The sequence below is a fragment of the Epinephelus fuscoguttatus genome, linkage group LG10 (genome assembly GCF_011397635.1).
Source record: "Epinephelus fuscoguttatus linkage group LG10, E.fuscoguttatus.final_Chr_v1".
NCBI lineage: Eukaryota > Metazoa > Chordata > Actinopteri > Perciformes > Serranidae > Epinephelus > Epinephelus fuscoguttatus.
Window position 1 is genome coordinate 17,307,795 of NC_064761.1, and position 23,269 is coordinate 17,331,063.

The 23,269-nt window shown below is 42.3% G+C and overlaps 2 protein-coding genes across 2 annotated transcripts in view; one reads left to right on the forward strand and one right to left on the reverse strand.

The window, feature by feature from the left end:
• The window catches only part of hmcn1 (hemicentin 1), a 96,791-nt gene extending 83,242 nt beyond the window's left edge, over positions 1–13,549 (forward strand). Inside the window, exons 80-107 of the mRNA XM_049588337.1 lie at positions 77–211; positions 510–779; positions 1,232–1,422; positions 1,664–1,877; positions 2,025–2,159; positions 2,364–2,554; positions 2,704–2,785; positions 3,000–3,269; positions 3,368–3,538; positions 3,639–3,809; positions 4,062–4,232; positions 4,327–4,497; positions 4,705–4,875; positions 5,005–5,175; positions 5,267–5,413; positions 5,571–5,708; positions 5,880–6,001; positions 6,462–6,699; positions 6,926–6,988; positions 7,236–7,355; positions 7,449–7,583; positions 7,671–7,784; positions 7,945–8,070; positions 8,491–8,619; positions 9,747–10,115; positions 10,310–10,429; positions 10,532–10,658; positions 12,257–13,549. Coding sequence (XP_049444294.1) covers positions 77–211; positions 510–779; positions 1,232–1,422; positions 1,664–1,877; positions 2,025–2,159; positions 2,364–2,554; positions 2,704–2,785; positions 3,000–3,269; positions 3,368–3,538; positions 3,639–3,809; positions 4,062–4,232; positions 4,327–4,497; positions 4,705–4,875; positions 5,005–5,175; positions 5,267–5,413; positions 5,571–5,708; positions 5,880–6,001; positions 6,462–6,699; positions 6,926–6,988; positions 7,236–7,355; positions 7,449–7,583; positions 7,671–7,784; positions 7,945–8,070; positions 8,491–8,619; positions 9,747–10,115; positions 10,310–10,429; positions 10,532–10,658; positions 12,257–12,623 — 4,829 coding nt within the window. The 3' untranslated portion in view covers positions 12,624–13,549. The remainder of the gene's footprint in view (positions 1–76; positions 212–509; positions 780–1,231; positions 1,423–1,663; positions 1,878–2,024; positions 2,160–2,363; positions 2,555–2,703; positions 2,786–2,999; positions 3,270–3,367; positions 3,539–3,638; positions 3,810–4,061; positions 4,233–4,326; positions 4,498–4,704; positions 4,876–5,004; positions 5,176–5,266; positions 5,414–5,570; positions 5,709–5,879; positions 6,002–6,461; positions 6,700–6,925; positions 6,989–7,235; positions 7,356–7,448; positions 7,584–7,670; positions 7,785–7,944; positions 8,071–8,490; positions 8,620–9,746; positions 10,116–10,309; positions 10,430–10,531; positions 10,659–12,256) is intronic.
• Positions 13,550–15,181: 1,632 nt separating this feature from the next.
• arpc5b (actin related protein 2/3 complex, subunit 5B) lies at positions 15,182–21,044 on the reverse strand. Its single transcript, XM_049588010.1, has 4 exons — positions 20,746–21,044; positions 19,334–19,405; positions 18,753–18,929; positions 15,182–17,406 (listed from the first exon to the last, which is right to left on the reverse strand). The coding sequence occupies exons 1-4, from the start codon at positions 20,884–20,886 to the stop codon at positions 17,344–17,346; spliced, it is 453 nt and encodes a 150-aa protein (XP_049443967.1). The 5' UTR covers positions 20,887–21,044; the 3' UTR covers positions 15,182–17,343.
• Between the last annotated feature and the right edge of the window lie 2,225 nt (positions 21,045–23,269).

The window sequence follows — 23,269 nt, forward strand, 5'->3', positions numbered from 1 at the left end:
TAATCCTTTCTATGTGTGTGTGTATTAGTAATTAAAAGTAGCCAGTCATAACATTATGTCTTTTGCTTCATGCCAGGTGGAAGTTTCACAGTGCTGCCTAATGGAAGTCTGCAAATCTCAAAGGCTGCTGTGTTGGACTCTGGGACATACATATGTGTGGCTCAAAACCCTGCAGGCACTGCGCTTGGCAAGACAAAACTCAGAGTACAAGGTGGGGCATGCACTCAAGTAAAAGTAACTTGATTAACAGACATATTATGTAATATTCAAGAGTTTTGTACAGGGATGTAAGACAAATACCTAATCTAGTGTACTCTAATACAATATACATGCATTAATTAATTCTGATACTTAATGTAACAGTTGTGTGTCTTCCAAGCTCCAACCTGTACTCCTTTCAGTCGTCTTATTTCATGTTTAACAGCCCACTTTTTTATTTTGTTGATGCTGTCAATAAATATTCTGAATGTTTGACTTGATGGGGAATTTCTATTTGCTGTGCCCTGCAGTCCCTCCAGTGATCAGCTCAGACACTCACCAGTATCTGGCACCTGTTGACTCCTCTGTGACGCTACAGTGCCAAGCTGACGGCTCCCCTCCGCCCTCTGTCACATGGCATAAAGACGGGCAGCAATTGAGTGAATCTGTGCGCCAGCGGGTGCTCAGCTCAGGATCCCTGCAGATCGCCTTTATCCAGCCAGGCGACACCGGACGTTACACTTGTATTGCTGCCAATGTAGCGGGAACTGTCAGCCATGAGATGAGCCTCACTGTACAAAGTAAGATTCAGTTCATACAGTATTTTAAACAGATGTAGAGTTTGTGTAAAAACGTTGTTGTTCTCCTTTATGCTGTGTCTCTGTAGTACATGAGATAAGTACGACCTTCAAAGTAAATCATAAAACTGATCTAGCTGAATGTAATACTTTGATATCTTTGAATACTTTAAAACCACATTTCTGTTTCTCATTGCAAAGAGGATTTTGCTACTTGGCTACTTCTGAGTGCATTTATTTTCGGTTTAACTTAAGTTTTTCCATCAACACTTCACAAGTTTTACCATCTGTGATTGTGAGGAAGCTGGAAGAACAATGCCTTTTTCTTTTTATTATTTTCACTTTGTGCCATAAAGTAATCTAATTTGCCCCCAGATGTAAAATGCAGTGTATAAACTAGACAAATGTTTTATAGTTAATGTGATACTGAATAATGAAATCTGTTTCCTTTGCAGTCCCACCTTCCATACGTGGTGGAGAGCAGGAGGTGGCAGTGGTCGAAAACAATCAGGCTCAGCTGGTGTGTGTGGCGGAGGGGGTCCCTCAGCCCAGCCTGTCCTGGGAGAAGGATGGTAATCCTCTCAGTGAAAGCACAGGGGAGTACACAATCCTGCCCTCTGGAGAGCTGGTAATAGACATTGCTCAGGTATGGGAAAGAAGCAAATTAGTTTTCTCTTTGTTTATGTCTATGTTGCTGGAGAGCGAAATTGGTTTGTATTACATTTAGCTCAAGTAGCTATGGTCCCACCTTTATATTATTTAGAGCTCTGCTACCAGTAATGCATGTTGTGTGACACATGCTAAGCTTGTCTTGCATTTAAAAAATGTATTTAATGATTGTTTTCTGCATGCTTCCACTCTCCTCATCTCCCCTCCCTCTGTACCAGCCTGACGATGCAGGCATTTATACCTGTGTTGCAACAAACGCTGTTGGACAGGACAGTCGGACAACGACCCTGTCTGTTCACACTCACCCAGTGTTCACTGAGCTGCCCGGAGATGTGGCCCTCAACAAGGGAGAGCGTCTGCTGCTGGCCTGTGGAGTCAGCGGCATCCCTCCACCCAGAATCACATGGGCCTTTAACAATAACATCATCCCAGGTATATAGAGACATAAAAAGATCTCAGTTGATTAGTGAAAAATATCCACCCAAATCCATCAGAGTAATGTCATTTTATGTAGCTGTATGTGATATATAACTGTGTTTTTCACTTATTGTTTTTTACCGTCTTATGTTAATGCTTCAGTTCACTACGACCACATGAATGGCCACAGTGAGTTGGTGATAGAGAGAGTGAGCAAAGACGACTCTGGGACTTACACCTGTGTGGCAGAAAACAATGTAGGAACGATCAAGTCACTGGGCTTTGTCTATGTCAAAGGTAAAACCACACTGCCATGAAACCATTTGAGTCGTCATTTTACTTTAGTAGCTAGCACCACTCCCCATATTCAGCAATTATTTGTATGGTGCTTATAAATGCTTAAGAAGGGGGATTTAAAGTAAAGTGTTACCTTTTAACTCGCAGCTCAACTCTAATCAAGTGAACCATAATGTGAAAGCAAGTTCTTGTGTGTGTCTCCAGAGCCTCCTATCATTGATGGGGACCTTCACTCCAACCGTATTGAACCTCTGGGTGGTAATGCCATCCTGAACTGTGAGGTTCGGGGAGACCCCCTGCCAACAATCCAGTGGAGCAAAAATGGAATAAACATCCAGATCAGCAACCGCATCCGTCAGCTGGACAACGGCTCTTTGGCCATCTATGGCACAGTGGTAGGAAAACACATGAGGCTTAGATTTCTTATTTGTAAAACCCAGTACATAATGTTGATAAAAAGTTTGTGCAGATTTTTAGACAGGCGTTTGTTTTAACTTATTTGAGATTATGATAACTAAATGTGTTTTTATTACATTTTCTACAGAGTGAAGATGCAGGCAACTACATGTGTGTGGCAACAAACGATGCTGGGGTGGTGGAAAGGAGTGTCACACTGACTTTGCAGAGTAAGTGTCTATATTTTCTGTCAGTCATATTTAGCATAAAATCTGACATTTTCTACATGAAAAAATGATAAAGTTATTATAACCTAGAGTGTAGTCCAGTGATTTAGTATTGCACCTAAGTAGTGACATCATCAGCAGTTGTTGGTGCTCCTCATGTCCAGTAAACTGATTTTGATTTGTGAAATCAGTGGAATCCCCCTGTACTTTTTCCCAGGTGCTCCCACCATCATAGTGGAGCCAGTGGAGACAGTGGTGGATGCCGGCACCACAGTTGTGCTCAACTGTCAGGCGGAGGGTGAGCCTACGCCTATGATAGAGTGGTCCCGCCAGGGGCGCCCTCTGCTGGGCAATGACCGCTTCTCCACCCTGTCTAACGGTTCCCTGAGGATCAGCAGTGTCCAGAAGGAGGACACAGCTGAATATGAATGTGTGGCCAGAAACTTGTTGGGATCAGTGCTGGTCAGGGTCACTCTTACTGTACGAGGTGAGCAAAACAAAAGAAGGAAGCAAAAACAAACAATCATCTAAATTGACCACATGGGTAAAGACATGCTTTGTTAACACGCTTCCCTTATTTTCTAGTTCATGGGGGGTACTCAGAGTGGGCAGAGTGGGGTTCTTGCAGTGTGTCCTGTGGTGTCGGATCCCAGAAGAGGCGGAGACAGTGTAACAATCCTCTACCTGCCAATGGAGGGCGTCACTGTGCAGGATTAGATACAGAGACACGTAGTTGCCAGGGAAAGCCCTGTCCAGGTGAGAATGCTTTGAAAGATCAGAAGATTCAATACCAGTACTTGTAAAAAAGACAAAAGGCATATGTGGTACCAAAGTCTGTACCTTTGTCCCTCCACAGTGGATGGTAACTGGTCAGAGTGGTCTGTCTGGGAGGAGTGTTCTCGTACTTGTGGTCAGGGCAACAGAACCAGGGTCCGGACCTGCAGCAACCCTCCAGCTCAGCATGGAGGCAGGCCCTGTGAGGGGAAGGCAGTGGAGGTCATCATGTGCAGTGTCAGACCTTGTCCAGGTGAGTATGCCAAAAGGTGGTCACAGGAAGTGCTACTGGAAGAAACGCATGTCTATACAGACACATAAAATCATCATCTTTTCTCATCTTCCAAATACTAATCAGTGCTTAATCAATTATTTTTTAATGCTACCTATCTCAGTTGTGTAACCGCCTATAACGCATTGTAATGTACTAGTTTCTTTGTACCGCTGAGCCTAAATATGTGACTATAGGACTGTATGTATTAACCATCTGTTTATACTCCTGCAGTGGCTGGTAACTGGGGGTCTTGGCTACCATGGAGCCCATGCAGTGAGACCTGTGGTAAGGGTATGCAGTCCAGAGTCCGCCTGTGCAACAACCCTCCTCCAGCATTTGACGGGCCGCAGTGTGAGGGCACTGACACGCAAACACAAGTGTGCAAGGAGAGACCTTGTCCTGGTGAGTGCTCAGGAATTGTGCTAAATGATGGAATCAGATTGAAAGAGATCATAGTTACTGATGTTCCTGCTTCTTCTTTTCTTGTGCCCTGTAGTGGATGGGAAGTGGTCATCATGGGTGACCTGGGGAGCCTGCAGTGTTTCATGTGGAGGCGGGACCAGACAGAGGACACGCCTCTGTGCCAACCCTGCCCCTCAGCATGGTGGCAGGCAGTGTGAAGGCAACGACGTGCACATTGACTTCTGTAACAGCGACCCCTGCCCCAGTGAGTCATATTAACTTTATTCCGTTCACAGGTCAGATTTTACAAATGTAGCTTGTTTTTCTTTACAGGAAAAAAAACAAATATCCTTTACATCTGTAAATTTTTCTGTATAATAATCTGTAAAAATGTTTGGTTTCTTGCCAGTAATGGACCTGGCTTATCACTTTTTCTATTCTGTTTTTGACATTTTGACTTTCTTTCTCTCAGTCACTGGTAACTGGGGTCCATGGAGTAGCTGGGGCAGCTGCAGCAAGACATGTAACGGAGGTCAGATGAGGCGCTACAGGACATGTGACAACCCCAGACCTGCCAATGGTGGGAGAGCATGTGCAGGTGCAGATACGCAGATACAGAGATGCGGCACAGCCAACTGTCCTGGTGAGTCAGCGTGCTTAAAACTGTCAGGGGAATGTATATTTCATGATTTTTTCAAGATATCCCTAAAAGACGTGTGTGTCCCGTTTTTGATGATTTGTATGTTATTTGTTTTTGGGTATATCTTTGTAGTTGATGGTAACTGGGGTCCATGGCAGCCATGGGGGGAATGCTCCGCTTCCTGTGGAGGCGGAGAGAGGACACGTGTCCGTCTCTGTAACACTCCATCTCCTGTCAATGGTGGTCGGCCATGTCCAGGAGACTCTTCTCAGCTGTCCAGGTGCAACGCTCAGGCCTGCCCAGGTGAGACATTTTTGAAAATATTTGTTGTATATTGAGTGCAGTTGAGCACAGCTATGAAGGCATTCTTAAATACCCTCTCTGTTTTTTCCAGGTGGGCCCCAGACGGCAAGAGGAAGCATCATAGGGAACATCAATGATATTGAGTTTGGCATCGCCATCCTCAATTCTACCATCGCAGACAGCAAGTCTGGCAGCAAAATCATCAAGGCTACTATTACTAATGTGCCAAGAACATTAGGTCAGTTTCCAACAGTTACATATGTTTAAATGTTTAGCTGTGATTTTCACCAAATAGTTGCCTACATGCAACTATTGCACCGAAGTTGTTCTCTTGAACTTTCTCATTAAATCTCATATTAGATAAAATACACTCTCACTCTGCCTTTACTTTCAAGGTCCTGCAATGAGAAAGCTCATCTCAATCCTGAACCCTGTCTACTGGACAACTGCACAGGAAGTAGGAGAGGCTGTCAACGGCTACACGCTAACAGGAGGCATCTTCAGGAGAGAGACACAGGTGGAGTTTGCCACAGGTAAGAATAAACATGCTTTACTGTGTCTGTATTATTACTACGATGTGAGCAATTTGTACAAATAAACATTGTGGGTTCAATCTGGTGCTTGTTGTGGACTGATGATTTTGGATGTGACTGCTAGTAGGGTGAAACCTGACGAACATCTGATGTGTAACTGGATCTTGGTAGGTGAGATCCTGAGGATGACCCACATTGCCAGAGGCCTGGACTCAGATGGAGCGTTGCTACTGGACATCGTAGTGAACGGACACATCCTGCAGCTGCCCTCTCATGCTGACATCAGCATCAAGGTAAATAAAGACGCAGACTTTGTGGCCTATTGGTAGATTTATAATCATACTTAGTTTAAACCAGATCACATCTTGTATGAAACTCTAATTAATGTCATATTTTGCAAATTTGAATTGATTTTAAGTGTATTGTTCAGCACAGTAAAAAAAATCAAGTTGCAGAGGCTTGAAACTAAAGCTTGAGATGATTTGTAATAACATGAAAGCAACTTTCTGGGAGACTTTGCAAGACAGTGATTCTGTGTAGACCCTTTTCATGGATGACATTTTGACATATCATAGCAGGAAAAGCACGGGTGTAATTAAGGACATAAATGATGGCTGCATTCACAGGCATCTTGCTATTGCACATGCTGGCTCACAGGAATAGCTTTCTTGGATACTTGGATCTTGGATGTAACTCAGCCATTATTTATGTTACTGATTCCACTGCCTCACTTGCACACTTTGTTTGACTCAGGACTACACGGAGGATTACATCCAGACAGGCCCAGGCCAGCTGTACGCTCTGTCCACCCGCATGTTCAGCATCGACAGGGAGAGCGTGCCCTACTCCTGGAACCACACCATCTCCTACGACCTGTCCAAAGGCAAGATGCCTTACCTCGTAGAGATGCTGCATGCCACAGCCATCAGCGCTCACTACCACCCCCTGGAGGAGATGTTGGAGTTTAGCATCCAAGCTAGTATCTCCAAGGGTGAGAATACTGCTCTTTAAAATGACTGAATGAGGGAATAATATTTGTACCGTGGTCAACAAATGGAATGAAAAAGGCTGCTAGCTTAATATTATGTTCTCCATTTTTCCTCTGTTGTTGCTTAGTCATCCAGTCAACATTTTACATCGGATCTTTTTTTTCCCAGTCCATGTTATTGTTTCAAATATAATCAAAACTAAATGATGAAACGTTTACATGATTCCAGGAGAACGCAGTAACCAGTGTCCTCAGGGATTCACTCTGGTGTCTGCTGGGCCCTACTGTGCAGGTAATGTTCATCACAACATATTACGCTGTTCCTAACTCTGAAAATCAGTTAAACAACATAGCAGCCCATGGCTAGTTAATAATAGTGATATGTTAAAAATTAAAAAGATTTTTTTTAAAGACACAGTATATTTTAAAGCACCTTTAAATGATTTAACAGCTTATCCAAACATACCTAGCAGAACTTGCTCATTGTATTCTTAAATCTGTTGCAATATTGTTGTTAATGTATCATTTCTGTGCTGCAGATGAGAACGAGTGTGAGGCTGGGAACCCCTGTTCTCATGCCTGCCACAACGTCATGGGCACATACTACTGCTCTTGTCCCCGAGGCCTCACCATCTCAGCTGACGGCAGGACCTGTCAGGGTATGCAACTCCCCTCTGAATCAGTGCTGTCAGCATGATTATTACACTCACAGGTCATTGTTTTAAATGATTCAATGCTCTTCATTCTCGTAGACATTGATGAGTGTTCGCTGGGTGAGAACGTGTGCAACGATGGCCAGGATTGTGAGAACATTATCGGCTCTTACAGATGCGTCATGCGCTGCGGGCGCGGCTTCAGGAGAACAGCCGATGGTCTCAGCTGCACAGGTACATTAACAAGCTTTAATGATAAACTGAACATTTGTTGTGAGTGGTACTGATTTGAAAGTAAGTGTTTTTTTTTTTCTTGCTCAGATGTGAACGAGTGCCAGGAGTCCAATCCGTGCAATCAACACTGTCTGAACACGATTGGCAGCTACCGATGCGCCTGCGAGCCGGGCTTTCAACTCAGGAACCGACGCTGTATAGGTGAGACAGCTACTCCTCTCTGTGTAATGCTTCATCTGTATAAATCATAATTGAAGGTGCTATGTGGGGACTTTTTATATAATGTCATTACATGAATCATTCAATGTAATTTCCTTGAAGAAACTGGATTTGACTTCTCCTCTCTCTCCGATCACCCCAGATATAAACGAGTGCAGGCAGAGGGTTTGTCGATCAGACCAGCAGTGTAAAAACACACGGGGTGGTTACACCTGTATTGACCTGTGCCCCAATGGTATGACCAAAGGTGCCAATGGGACATGTGTAGGTAAGTGTTTACCAGCACACGGTATTTCTTGTTAAGCCAGAGAGCATTAAAGGGCCAGTTCACCCACAAATCAAAGATACATATTTTTCCTCTTACTTGTAGCGCTGATTATTAATTACGATTGTTTTGATGTGCGTTGCCAAGTGTTGAAGATGTCAGCCTTCTCTCAAATATAATAGCTCTAGATGGCACTTGGCTTGTGGTGCTGTCTAGTTACATTATATTTGAAAGAAGGCAGACATCTTTACAGTCGATATCTCCAACACTCCACAACTCGCACCAGGTGAGACTGATAAACAGCACTACACATAAGGGAAAAAATTACATTTTGATTTGGGGTTTAACTGTCCTTTTAAAGTACAGGCTGCAAGATATTCTAGTTATGCACCGTGATTTACTTCTGTATCCTTTGTGCCGTAGACATTGATGAGTGCAGAGATGGCACTCATCAATGCAGATACAACCAGATCTGCGAGAATACTAGAGGCAGCTACCACTGCACATGTCCGCGTGGCCACAGATCACAGGGAGTGGGTCGTCCCTGTCTTGGTACGTACATCCTTTATGTCGCTCATAAACATAACAAAATATAATCCAATATTTTATGACATTGAAAGAGCTTTGTTTGCACTGATCACGCAGGTGACACTTGCCATTTGCCAGTGTGTCATTCTTTTAAGCTGAGGATATTTGCCAATGCATACAGCATGTTAAGCAACATTTTTGCACCGCTCCTCAGGCTTTCCATCAGCTTGCTTGCTTCTGCCAGTATACTTCTCTGTCTGTCAGTGACTCACTACTGTGGAAGTCTAAAATAACTCTGCTGTCACTTGCATCATAGCTCGGACATTATATTGTGCCAGTGCTTGCTAACATCTCCATACTGCTGAAATTAAAGCTGCAGACTAACTCATAACATTAAATGCAAAGACCCTGCAAAGGTTTAGTGCATGGTATCAGGTATGTTGATGCTACATCCTCTCATCTACACCGTCAGTTAGGGGCGAGAAAGGGTAGGAACAGACTACAGAGGAAGGGAAACTGATAATAAATGTCTCCTTTGACACATCATCCATAAAAAGACCAGCACCACGACCTCACAGCTCTGTCTATACCTCTGTTTCCTTTCACTCTCCTTCAGTTTTTAAACTGTTTCCTATATGTTTGGATCTGGCTATTTCCTGGAGTTGCTTTGTAATGGCTCACACTCACTGTTCCCCTCGTGACATCATTAACATGGTTGGTTTTATAGCTGATATCAAATGTGAATTACATTTGATATCATTTCCTCAAATAAAATGTTAGATTCAGAATTGAATTTGAAGTTTTTATCTTCTAAGTCTTACTTTTATTTGATATGGGGGATCATTTCGTTCTCTCATTCAAATTTGACAGATGTATTTGTAGTCTCAATACATTTCTGTCTTAGGGACATGAAAATGTATTGTTGTACAGTGGGGTAATTGACATATACCCTTTGTCCCCCCCTCATTCTCATCTCCCTCCTCTATTTTCATGGCCTGCACCACCTCATTTGTTTGTTTTTTTTATCCCTCTAAATATCACCTTTCTACGTTACCTCTGCATTCTTTTTGCACCTTTTTCTCTCCTTCTTTCCTATCACTCTGTCCTCTTGTTTTTTTCCTGCTGCTGGTCTTTCTTTGTGCTGAGGGCAGACATAAATGAGTGTGAGCGGCTTCCACAGCCCTGTGCCCACCAGTGCATCAACACGCCCGGCAGCTTCAAGTGCACCTGCCCACCAGGGCGCTATCTGCTCGGGGATGGCAAATCCTGCGCTGGTCTGGAGCGTCTGCCCAGCTATGAAAGTTACTCATTCGGCTACCAAACATCACAATCCTCTCCTGACCGCAACTCCTACCAGCGACTGTACCACAACTTGGCCTCTCAGAGCTACCACTCCTACGCAGCCACCACAAGGGGGCGCAGCAGGAGCCGGAGCCGCAGAGAGATTCGCAAACACTCCTCACAGCAGGGCTCCCTCGCTTGTCAGCAGGGGTTTGAGGCCAGAGGTGGCACCTGCTTAGGTAACAATGGAGGACAGGCAGGGTTGAGATGAGGGAGAGGATGGAGTGAGACTCTTTTTGCTTTGCTGCTTGCTGTGAGCTTTAAAAATATATCTTAATGCATCGTTTATGCTCTCATTTTCTCTGTATTGTTGTGTGTGTGTGTGTGTGTGTGTGTGTGTGTGTGTGTGTGTGCGTTTGTGGGACACCAACAGACATAAATGAGTGTGAGGTGAGGGATGCCTGTCAGCATGAGTGTATGAACACACCAGGGAGCCACAGGTGTCTCTGTCCCCCTGGTTACCGCCTCATGACTAATGGCAAGACATGTCAAGGTGAGAAACACCAGCTACCACCTCTTTCTTTCAATCACCCATCATTTTTCTTTTAACAGATCATGTTCCGTAATAATGATAAGCTGTTTGGTGCATCTGCAGATATTGACGAGTGCCTGGAGCAGAACATCCAGTGTGGAGCAAACCAGATGTGCTTTAACATGAGAGGCAGTTACCAGTGTATTGACACACCCTGTCCACCAAACTACCAGAGGGATCCAGCCACAGGGTAAACCTTCAGAGAAATACACTCAGTTAGGATCTATCCATTAAAGTGGAAAAAGACAGTGTTTTACTTATCTTTACTCAACCTATCTTTATGAAATAAGTGTTGATCACACAATGTAATGGCTGTAGAATAATGACACTATCTGTGTTTAGATTGGCTTCTATAAGTTTCACTTTCACAATGCAATTCTGTCTGTCACTGGGTATGATCTCCTGGGAAAATGAAAGCTCAATTTATAGCACAGAGGAAGTGTGTCAACCGTTGCGCAACTACAACAGGAAGAGGGTAACAGTTTTGTTTTACCCAGTAGTGATTGGTAGCTATCCCCAGCTACCAAAGAGTATCAGTGTTCTTTGCAGTTACTGTCCACAGTGGTGGAAATGGTGGATGGTGGAACAACAGTAGGAACTGTGGAAACTGTGGTAGTTGCGAGGCTCAGAGGAAAATGCAAAGCGATCTGGTTGTCTGAGTTGACTGTGGTGCTGAAAGTAATGCCACTTGGAAAGCTGAGAAGTTGTCTGTTTGCACTTTCAAGAGATACAACATGACAACAAAATAAAATATAGGTTCAATCTAGGAGATTTACAATTATGGAGCAGTTTGTGTTTTTGGATCATTTTAAATATTAAAGCCTGGATCTTCAACAAGGGGCCCCTAGGAGTCCTCAGAGTGACTTAAGTAGGGCCGCCAAATTATTGTTTGATAATTTTTTTTACATTTAATTTACAGTACACAACATAATTGTTAACTGTTACCCATGAATCCTTGTGCAATCTTGTAAGATAGCTAGCACTAAATCACTGTGCGGCACCCATCCCTAACCACAAGATGAATTGATTAGCTAACATGTACATTACGTTGTTCAAACATATTGGCCTATTATCTGTATCATTATTCCGAATGTTCTTGTGAGCTGCAATGTATCGCTTTGTAACTTTTCGAGCAAGAGACTCTGAAATATGGTTCCCCACAGAAACCACCACCATAAGTACAGAGGGTGAGGCTAATGCAGCTAGCCATGCTACAGCTGCTGCTGACTTATAAGCTACAGGTTAAAATAGACAAGAAAAGGCCTGAAAATATTCAGAGAATTATCTCAAACGCAACTCAGGGACTCTCTGCTCTATATGTCTTTGAGCCAAGGAGCCAAAAAAACGTTGAAGACTCCTGCTTTAAAGGATCAGTTCATCAAAAAAAAAAAAAAATTCTTCACATGGTCATTGTGGTACCATATCATGCAGGTAATTTGAGCGACAAATGATGCTTGGACTTTTGTTGCCACCCCAGCAGAATGGAAAATGGTGCACATGAAAATAGTTAACAAACATTTCTCTTTATCCATCATGATAACTGTGCCAAAGAATATAAACATAAATACAGTACAATTCAGACATATTCCAGTGCCAGTGAGCTTGTAAACTGCATTTTTGGTTTGTATATAATTTCTTCAAAAATTAATCTTAACTATGCACAATAGATAGTTGCAATTTCCCTTTAAATGATAAAGTTAATCTATCTATTTATCTAGCTCAGATAGTATTCATCATTTCTCTGCTTTCCCACAGTGCACTGAAATCTGCTGTTTATGCTGTGTTTAGGTTTTGCCTGAAGAACTGCCCGCCAAACGACCTGGAGTGTGCACTGAGCCCTTACGCCCTGGAGTACAAGCTACTGTCTCTTCCCTTTGGCATTGCAGCCAACCAGGACCTCATCAGACTGGTGGCCTACACTCAGGACGGCGTGATGCACCCCAGGACCAGCTTCCTAGTGGTGGACGAGGACGTCACGTTACCTTTTGCCCTGCGAGACGAGAACCTGAAGGGGGTGCTGTTTACGACTCTGGCCCTTCGAGAGCCCCGCACGTACCGCATGAAGGTCCGTGCCCTCTCCTACAGCGCAGACGGAGGCATCGAGTACCAGACGACCTTTATCGTCTATATCGCCGTCTCTGCCTACCCCTACTGAGAGCACTTTAAATGATGCAAGACAAAGGTGATGAATTGTGTCCTGTGTGGTTTTTGGAAAAGTAACCACATCAGTAAACAGACTGAAAAAGACTGTGTGTTCAGTGTGAGAGAGGTCAGTGAGTGCATACAGCCCTGAAGATGAGAGGAAGTAGATTCAGAGTGGATACAATACAGACCACTGGAGGTTAACGGGTGGCTTGGATGGAACTGGCTGTAATCTCTGGAGTCCTCACCTCAGTCTGTCGGGACTGTTTCCTTGAAATGTTTGATACTTTTCCTTGTTATTTCCCCCCGTCCCTTCAGATTTATTTATAAGATCAACAAGATTTTGCTCCTCAGACCCGTCCATTGCCGGCTCCGAAAGTAGGACTCAACCCTGCTCCAGAAATCCTATCTAGCCTTTTATTTACATCTACCTATTATTAACTTATTGGGAAGTGCTTGAACAAGAAAGAATGGGCAGTTCCCACCTTTGTTTAGTCTTTGTGTCACCAGTCACCACAGTGGAGTTGTGACTACACAGATATGGTGCTCATTTTGGTGATTAGAAAAGTTGACTGTCACGCACTCTGCATCCTCAGGTAGCAGCCCATCATACACACACAAGTGCATCAGATAAAAACCCTGTCTCATCATTACACTGATTACACCATCAATGTGCCATATACTGCTCCATCCTGTAGTTGATGTCAAGATGTATTTTATTTTTATGACTTGTACATATGTTTTTTTTCTCATAATGTATTGCCATACTGTACTTATTGTATCCATTTTGTAATAAAAATGTAATAAATGAATATACGCTGAAATTAAGCACAATGTATGTCTGCAGCGCTGCTACATGAAACAGCACTGATCCTTATTAGTCACATGTGGGAGTAGATGATATCAAGGTCAAGTGATCACATGATTATAGTCAGTGTGTCTGACATGTTTTTAATCCTCATATTGTTTATGCAAAACAAACAAGTTCTAATTGTAATCTTTAAGAGTTTTACTTGAGTTAATGTCTCACTATCTCCAGTAGCAAATCACGTGTTTAATTAACAACAATCTTACTATATTTATTTTGGATATATATATATATATATATATAGTGATGAAATAATGGGAAATTGGCTGAAATGGAAACAGCTGGTAGACACAAACAAGCAAATCTTAAGGAGAATCTAGTACCACAATTCAGAATATGAAGAAGCGCGAAAGTGGCTGAAAAGTAATATAAACTTTTTATTCTTGTTTGCTCCCCTGATAAAGGCAAAACAAGAAAAAAAATGGTGTAACCAACCTATTCTGATCTGAATTGTAAATGAGGCTTCAGCCTACGTATTATCATGACCGATGATGTTTTGTAGTCACTCTCAGAAGGTGTGTGCTCACCTCTGTCTGTGCGGCAGCCATCTGGGATGTTAAAATGAAGGATTTTTACTCATAACTTTCACTTTGCTTTTTTCAGATATTGGTATGCATTGTCATGTTAATGTTTAAATCAATGTTTTGCTTCATAATTTACAGTCAGTTCTCCATATTGACAGAGCAAAAACAGGATTTTACAAATGTTTGCAATTTTATTTTTAAAAAAAAAATCACATTCACATAACTATGCAGATCCGTTGCCATTTCCCTGTATACATTTTGCTCTGATGCCTTCCATTTCTCCTGATTGTCTTTGAGATGTTTCTACACCTTGCTTTGAGTGCACCTGTGGTCAATTAAATTAATTGGACATGATTTGGGAAGGCACACACCTGTCTGCATACACTCTAACTGCTGACAATGCATTTCAGAGCAAAAATCAAGCCTTGATGTTGAAGGAACTGCCTGCAGAGCTCAGAAACGGGTTTGTGTTGAGGCACACATCTGAGAAAGGCAGCAAAAAAATGTAGGCAACATTGAAGGTTTCCAAGAGCACTATGATTGATGATTCCTAAATGGAAGAAGTTTGTATCAACCAGGACCTTTTACTAGAACTGGCTGTGGCCAAACTGAACAATCAGAAAAGAAGGGCCTTGGTAGGAGAGGTGACCAAGAGCACGATGGTCAGAAATGGGGGAAATTTCCAGACAAACATCACTGTAACACCATCAATCTGGACTTTATAACAAAGTGACCAACCAGAAGCCTCTCCTCAGGGAAAGATACAAATAAACTCACTCTGAGTTTGCAAAAAAAGCACCTGAAGGACTCTCAAGACTGTGAGAAAATAACAGTGAAGCATGGTGGTTGCAGCATCACGCTGTTTTGAGATCAGAGTTAAGGGGACAGCTTAACGAAGCAAAGTACAGAGATACCCATAAAGGAAAATCAGGACTGCAGACTACTTATGTCAATGTGATATTTAAGTTTTCCTTTAAAAAGAATTGCAAATATTACTACATTTTCTTAAAGAATAAAAAACAGCACAAGGCTGCAACTTAACCATGTGAACAAATGTAAGGCCTGCATACTTTCTGAATGCACATTAAGTCCAAAACTCCAATTTTATCAGTGATGAAGACACTAACTTACATTCATAAAACTTGGTATGTGCATGTAAAACATGAAGTCGTGACAAAGTTATGATCAGCATTCATACCTTTATTTTTTTGTCAAAAAAGCACAAACATAAAAAAGGAATATCGAGTAAGGCAGTTTGTACATCAGTTTGGTATGCTCCCTCGTCTTCTCGATCTCGTCTAGAAGAGCATCTCTGACTAGAAATACATGAAGCAGGAGACGAAATCTTGTTTTCATGTAAAACTAGACGTTACTGCATTAGAAAAAGGAATCTAATGTCTGGATGCATCATCACTGATGACGGTATTCAAACATGATAACCCATGTCTAAATATCAACCGGTGAGTAAAACACAACTGTGACATGTGTGTTTTTAGAAAAAGCAACATTGATTGAGAAATTCCACTCAGTGTCTGGTTGGAAATGAGCAGGAACAAAACATGCTGGAACTGAATTTCCCTGATCACTACGTAGTATTTTCAAAACGGAAACTTTTTTTTTAACCGTAACACACTTTGCTGTTTATACTGTTTATAGTTACAACTCCACCACTTTGAAAGATTCTTCTCTAATACACAGGGGCAACAAAACCATCAATTTGAGCTACAATATTTCCATGAAAGCAAAATAAATCGTTTGGCAACAGACGTTTTCTACCTGATAAGGCAGATAAACATTTCCAGTGTCCCTCCTCATGTTAGAAAATGTGTGGAAATTAAAAAGCAAACATGGTTGTAACAGTGTGACTTCTACTGCCAGACAACACCATGTGTGGAGGATGTTTAAATGAGTGGAAATTTAAACCCAGAAAAAACACGACATGTAGAAAAGACAGGTATGAAATGCTTGAGAAAATATTCTCAAAAGTGGGATCATGCAAACAATATATATTTTTTTTAAAATCACATAAACTTTCTTTGCCATTTCCAGAGACAAAATAATCATGATTTTATCTTAAGTCTCTCCTGCAACACTGACACTGTCAAACCTTAAAGCGGTTTTTAATTTCCATCATTTAGAGATTTAGCCTTGAGGCAAAAATCATCACTATAAAACAAAACCGAGAGGAAAATGTTTAATCCTAGATTATTTTTTTCTGTTAAATACAAAAAGCTATCTGAGACAGGATGCTCAGGGTGACGTGCCATTTTCCTGAAAGTACAGAAAAAAATGCAGCTCCTATAAACAGAACCAGCAGAGCTGCATGATGCCCTGCGCAGTAGCAGAGGGTGCATGAGAGAGTCAGACACACGAGGGGCATGGGGAACAATGAAATGGGATTAATAGGAGTGGTGGTGGAGATGCATCGTGGGTAATAATCCTTAACTGGGGCAGCAGGCAGCGTGAAAGGATGGATGGATGACACCAACCCCCCCACCCCCTCCATCCACCCTCCTCCCGCTCCACAGGGTAAATAGCGACCCCCGTGAGCATATCCACCACCCTCCATCTGTGACTGTGCTTTTCAAGAGCCTCCCACTGCTAGTGTTACAGGGAGAGGCAATGAGAGGATTTACTGACAGAGAATCAGGCTTTTATTCCATCAGGAAGTCTCCACTGGAGAGATAACACAGGAGAATGATGAAAAAACAAATACTGAGAGAGTTTTCCTGAGAGAAGCAAAGCTGAAACCTTCTGTGTGTTTGTGTGGAAATCAGTCAAGTAATGATATATGCCTGTGATTGAGCACAAGTGTGTTTATGTGACTGTGTAGATACAGCAGTGGCTCCCAACCTTTTTGGCTTGTGACCAATAAGAGAGGTAAAAAGCAAAGATTGGAGGAAGAAGATTGTTGTAAATTGTATAGCAGGAATATGTGTTTTCTGGGTTTATCTCCTCAAGGTTGGGAACCACTGGTGTGTACAATGAGCTTACACTGTATGGAAATGACATGATAATAATGACGATACTGTGAACAGATCGGGGAAGCAGCACAGACACATGAGATGCAAAGTTATCTGTAGCACCCTGTGAGGAACACGATTCAGTCGGCTGTGATCATGAACAGAAAGAAAAGACACGTTTTTAACCGAATGTGACCCAGATTTGATTTGTTAAGCCTTGAACAGCAGCAGGATCATATTGGGTTAAAAAAATCTGTTTTTCCTTTTAGTCCCGATGCCATCTGTTATGATTACATGAACAGTACAGTACAGTACAGTACAGTGCACCCCCCTTGTATCTGTCAGTGATGTGGAGCAAGCTGATCCTCCGCTCCTATTTTAGACCGTCTTCCTCGCTGTTAGTACCCTGACGATGCTGCCCACTCCTCCAGCTGCCAGAGCCTGGAGATACAAGAGGAAGACATGTGGTTAGGCTTTTTTTATTTAGTGCTGAAACTGAGTCTGAAATCTAACAGCTCATCTTGTATTCAGAGTTGTGGTATCTTGTGGCCAAACTCAGGCCATCTCAAACCAGCCGTTTCAGTCTAATATGTTATTTGAGAACTCTTGATCATCATCATCAATGTCACCATTTATAAACAGTGATTACTCTTCTTTACCATGTAAAAGTATTTCTAAAGCTACATCTAATGTCTATAAGATACTAGAAGACTGAAAATACTTTGAAAATATGTGTGACCCCCTTTCACATCTAATGACAGTGTGTGTTTTTAGTCACATACTATAAGATTTTGAAAGGACTGGGGATCTTGCAGGGTCACTATTTGCAAGACTAAGGCTAGATTCATTTTAAGAAAATTTCCCATTTTGCTCCAGGTGGGAAATGTTGCACCAAACTCCCTTTAAGTAGTATGACATATTAACAATTCCTTAGATGTCTGCAAAAACACATAACTCTAAAAACACATGATAAAAGGCAGCATACGTCAAGCGTATTCTTGTAAATTTGGCATCAAAAGAATCCATGAAGATAGACTGTACTTGCACACAAACTTTAAATTTTGGATTTTGTCGCCTCAACTCACCACCAGCTCCTGTTGGTTAGCAGTGCTTTTTTTAGCAGGAGGAGACCATGGAAATGAGAGGCAAACCAATTAAAAAAAGAGGATTTCTCACTAAAATAAGTGCCGGTTAAACGCTCAGATACATGCTAAACTAATCTCCAACTCTTGTTCACTCCAAAGCTCCTCCTTCTTTTTCACAGTCTGAGAACCGACACCCTCCACCTATACTGTCTTTCGGTTTGCTGCTACTTGTTTGGTTCTGGAAAGAGTGCAGCTATCTTCACTATTTGCATGAGCAACGACTAAAAACTTCCGATAATATTAAACATGTTTGATTTTGTCAGAATGTCACGTTAGAAAAAAGACTAACATGAGACAGCTCAGACTGAGTTTTGTGACCATCTTACACCAAATAATGACCATAGGAGTGCACACCAACTGAGATAAAACTCTAAGGATTTTGCCCGACACTGGAAATTTGTCTACAACAGTGAAATAGCTTGAAAAGTCATTTGGTGTAAGGCCAGCATAAGTAAACCCAACGTCATGGACTTCATGTTTGAGCTGCCCTGGAGGTGCTTTCATTTATATCTTGCTTACCACCTTCATCTCAAATGTCAGCTTCTCCCTCTAGTCAATCCAGTTTTATCTACAAATTAATAATTTGTCTAAAACGGTTTTAGGTTTGATTGAAGATTATGTGAATGAACTGTAAATATTCACCTTTTCATGCCACTGCAGGAGAACCGCGCTGCTGTTTTCTGACGGCCTCTCGAAGCCTTTGTAGATGTATTTCATCAGCAGGTCCACGCCGTTCTTGTCGAGGGACTGCACTCCCTTCTCAATGTCACTGCTCTTAAAGGCGCTGAGCACCTTCAGCACCAAACCCTCAGCACGATCCTGACAAGAAAAGGAGAGATGTGTGAAGACAGGAGTTACTATTAGCCTTGTTCCAGACCTCTGAATCACAACCCACATCTCAGGCTGTTTGGATGGATGGATATTATATAATTCCTTTGCATAATGAAGTAAAACAAAACTGGCTGCTTCGTAAACACTCTGCCACAAGATTTAAGATGCATTTCAGAATGATGCGTTTACATCAGGAGATACTGACATGTTTAAAACAGCCATGGGTCTACAACTACACAAGATCTGCTACAATATGAGTATCATGACAGAATATCTCTACATTAAATATGTTCAAGTAACCTCTTCTCACAAATGTCTTCAGTATTGAATCAAGGGTGTAACAAGCCCACAAAGTGACTCATTACAGAATCAAGAATGTGGCAAACGCCCACCTTGACGTTCTGGTTCTTTGTGTTGATTGGCGGGTTCTTCAGGACAGCATGTAAAGCCTCCATGAGATTTCCTGTGCAGGGAGGGTTAAGGATGCAACACAGCACAGCAGGGACAGACCTCCTCATCACAATAATGGCTACAAGCCCAAATATGACATAACAAGCACAGTGTTGAGCCACCACAATTCTGTGTGTTTATGAGCATTAGCTTCTTCAGTTTTCTAAGGTTTATGATTAGATACTGTAGGTGTGTGTCTGTGCATGTCTGTGCAATTTAAGTATGCAGCGTGGCTGTGGGTGGGGGGTTGCACATTTTAATGTAAAGCACATTGAGTTCACTTGCTCTGAAATGTGCTTTAATACAATAGAAATGACCGTCTTCAAGTCTGTCTTGAAACAATACTCTTGTATCCATATCTACATTGTAAAAGATAATCCTATAACTGTAACACAGGCTGTGAAGATATGCTGTCTGAGTGCAACTTGAATGTAGCTGATGGCAAAGCCACAGCTCTCAGTTCTGGAAAAAAGTGCATGCTAAAATGTTCAGCAGGAAGTATCATAAGGGTTCAGTACTCTTGAGTTAGACTAATAAAAGATACTCCACTGTTGCAGTCCTTTCAGTACTAACTTCCGTCTTTGCTTAACTAGTTACACAAAGAGTGCAATTCACGCTCCTCACAGCCAGTGTAAACCAGTATGAGCAGTGTGCCCTACGGGACTGTACATAAAGGCACGTCAGTCTGGTTTTCCTGTTCATATTATAAGTGTGGTTGATGTCAGACTTGAAAAAATGCGAACCTTTACTTCTCCTTCACTGTTGCATGAGGTGGGAGGAAACCGTCTTATTCAATGAGGAAGTGCGGCTCTTCTATGCCTTATAAGGCCTATAAGACTGAAACTGCTGGCTGCAGACTTTACAGAAGCACCTCAAAGCCTCTATACACAGACTCGCACCCAAAATATAACTGCTGTATCAACGAGAAAACAGATATTTTGGCACATGAGCTAAACCTCCTGCTTCTGCAAAACTCCTCTCATCAAACTAACGTACTGAAACACAATGAAGCTGCACAGATATTTAAGGTCACAGCAGTCCATAAAGGCTTTCTAGGATTGAATTGAGAACTTGTAGTGATGCAAATGCACACTGGGTTGCAGTTAATACACATACATACAAGCCTGTTCTGTCTTGGAGCAGAAATCCCTGGAATGTGACTGCCAGGCAAGTCTGGACAGTGACTGGCCTACTTGCAAAACGCCCATGTAGAGACAACATTTATACAGACAGAGAGGAAATATGCTGATAAACTGAACCCCAAAATACACACACACACATACACCGGACTGTGCCTGTTCTCGTAGCAGACCGTGTATGCTAACAGACAGGCTAGCTAATCATGTGAAGGATATTGTCTGATGAGGGAGTCCACCTCTGCCTCGTCGGGACCCAGCTGGTTTTCTCCTCCGTCCTCTTCGTCCACGAATTTGTTCTCGTCGTACTCGTCCACGTCCACTCGCCTGAAGCGGGCGGCCGTGGTGCTCTTCGACATGTCGGTGGCGGGTTTAGGAGTCTATTTCTATCCGAAAAGGACAAGAGTTCAAGCTCAAGTCCGGCCTTTTTTTTTTTACTGTGCTTTTCTTTGATACGGCTGTCACAGACAGACAGCTTCCTGACTTCCTCCCTTTTCCTCTGGGTGGTTTTTGCTTCCGCATACACGACAGCGCCCCTAGTGGACCAAATGTGAAACTGCAGGTTACTGTATGTATTTCCCATATTGGCCGCAAGAGGGCGACAAAACACAAGAAATGCCGTTTCAAGCTATTTATTGTCCTGTGCGCAACAATTACAGAGAAGCAGTCATCTTTGAGAAAAGAAAACATATCTCAGGCTCCCTTTAACAATGAATATGTATAAAAAGAAAATCACAGAAGAAGACATACAATGGTGCAAGTTATAATATAGGGATAAAATATAACATATTAAATATACTGACTTTAAACAGGAATGTAGTAATTACAGGCCTATATGCAATGGCAATTTATATATATATATATATATATATACAGTACAGGCCAAAATTTTGGACACACCTTCTCATTCAATGCGTTTTCTTTATTTTCATGACTATTTACATTGTAGATTCTCACTGAAGGCATCAAAACTATGAATGAACACATGTGGAGTTATGTACTTAACAAAAAAAGGTAAAATAACTGAAAACATGTTTTATATTCTAGTTTCTTCAAAATAGCCACCCTTTGCTCTGATTACTGCTTTGCACACTCTTGGCATTCTCTCCATGAGCTTCAAGAGGTAGTCACCTGAAATGGTTTCCACTTCACAGGTGTGCCTTATCAGGGTTAATTAGTGGAATTTCTTGCTTTATCAATGGGGTTGGGACCATCAGTTGTGTTGTGCAGAAGTCAGGTTAATACACAGCCGACAGCCCTATTGGACAACTGTTAAAATTCATATTATGGCAAGAACCAATCAGCTAACTAAAGAAAAACGAGTGGCCATCATTACTTTAAGAAATGAAGGTCAGTCAGTCCGGAAAATTGCAAAAACTTTAAATGTGTCCCCAAGTGGAGTCGCAAAAACCATCAAGCGCTACAAACGAAACTGGCACACATGAGGACCGACCCAGGAAAGGAAGACCAAGAGTCACCTCTGCTTCTGAGGATAAGTTCATCCGAGTCACCAGCCTCAGAAATCGCAAGTTAACAGCAGCTCAGATCAGAGACCAGATGAATGCCACACAGAGTTCTAGCAGCAGACCCATCTCTAGAACAACTGTTAAGAGGAGACTGCGCGAATCAGGCCTTCATGGTCAAATAGCTGCTAGGAAACCACTGCTAAGGAGAGGCAACAAGCAGAAGAGATTTGTTTGGGCCAAGAAACACAAGGAATGGACATTAGACCAGTGGAAATCTGTGCTTTGGTCTGATGAGTCCAAATTTGAGATCTTTGGTTCCAACCGCCGTGTCTTTGTGAGACGCAGAAAAGGTGAACGGATGGATTCCACATGCCTGGTTCCCACTGTGAAGCATGGAGGAGGAGGTGTGATGGTGTGGGGGTGTTTTGCTGGTGACACTGTTGGGGATTTATTCAAAATTGAAGGCACACTGAACCAGCATGGCTACCACAGCATCCTGCAGCGACATGCCATCCCATCCAGTTTGCGTTTAGTTGGATGATCATTTATTTTTCAACAGGACAATGACCCCAAACACACCTCCAGGCTGTGTAAGGGCTATTTGACCAAGAAGGAGAGTGATGGAGTGCTGCGGCAGATGACCTGGCCTCCGCAGTCACCGGACCTGAACCCAATTGAGATGGTTTGGGGTGAGCTGGACCGCAGAGTGAAGGCAAAGGGGCCAACAAGTGCTAAACACCTCTGGGAACTCCTTCAAGACTGTTGGAAAACCATTTCAGGTGACTACCTCTTGAAGCTCATGGAGAGAATGCCAAGAGTGTGCAAAGCAGTAATCAGAGCAAAGGGTGGCTATTTTGAAGAAACTAGAATATAAAAGATGTTTTCAGTTATTTCACCTTTTTTTGTTAAGTACATAACTCCACATGTGTTCATTCATAGTTTTGATGCCTTCAGTGAGAATCTACAATGTAAATAGTCATCAAAATAAAGAAAACGCATTGAATGAGAAGGTGTGTCCAAACTTTTGGCCTGTACTGTATATGTATGTATATTGTGACCTTGGACATCCCAAGGTCAGAATGGACGACGCTTCCTAAGGTGATTGGGAATGACTGAGCTAAGATCCTGAGGGACTTTCGGATCCAGACAGACAAACTGTTGATGGCGAACCAACCGGACATCATGTTGATCGACAAACAACAGAGGAAGGCAGTGGTGATAGACGTTGCAATCTCAAGTGACAGCAACATCAGGAAGAAGGAACAGGAGAAGCTTG

Bases quoted from the DNA above. Each gene is read 5' to 3' on its own strand.
- arpc5b (XM_049588010.1), bottom strand. From the start codon at position 20,886: ATGTCGAAGAGCACCACGGCCGCCCGCTTCAGGCGAGTGGACGTGGAC. The intron at 19,406-20,745 runs TATCCTTCACAT...CCTCCCTGCACA, and splicing joins TGGACTCCCTCATCAGACAA to GGAAATCTCATGGAGGCTTT. The intron at 17,407-18,752 runs GTGAATATTTAC...TTGTATCTCCAG, and splicing joins TCCTGCAGTGGCATGAAAAG to GCTCTGGCAGCTGGAGGAGT.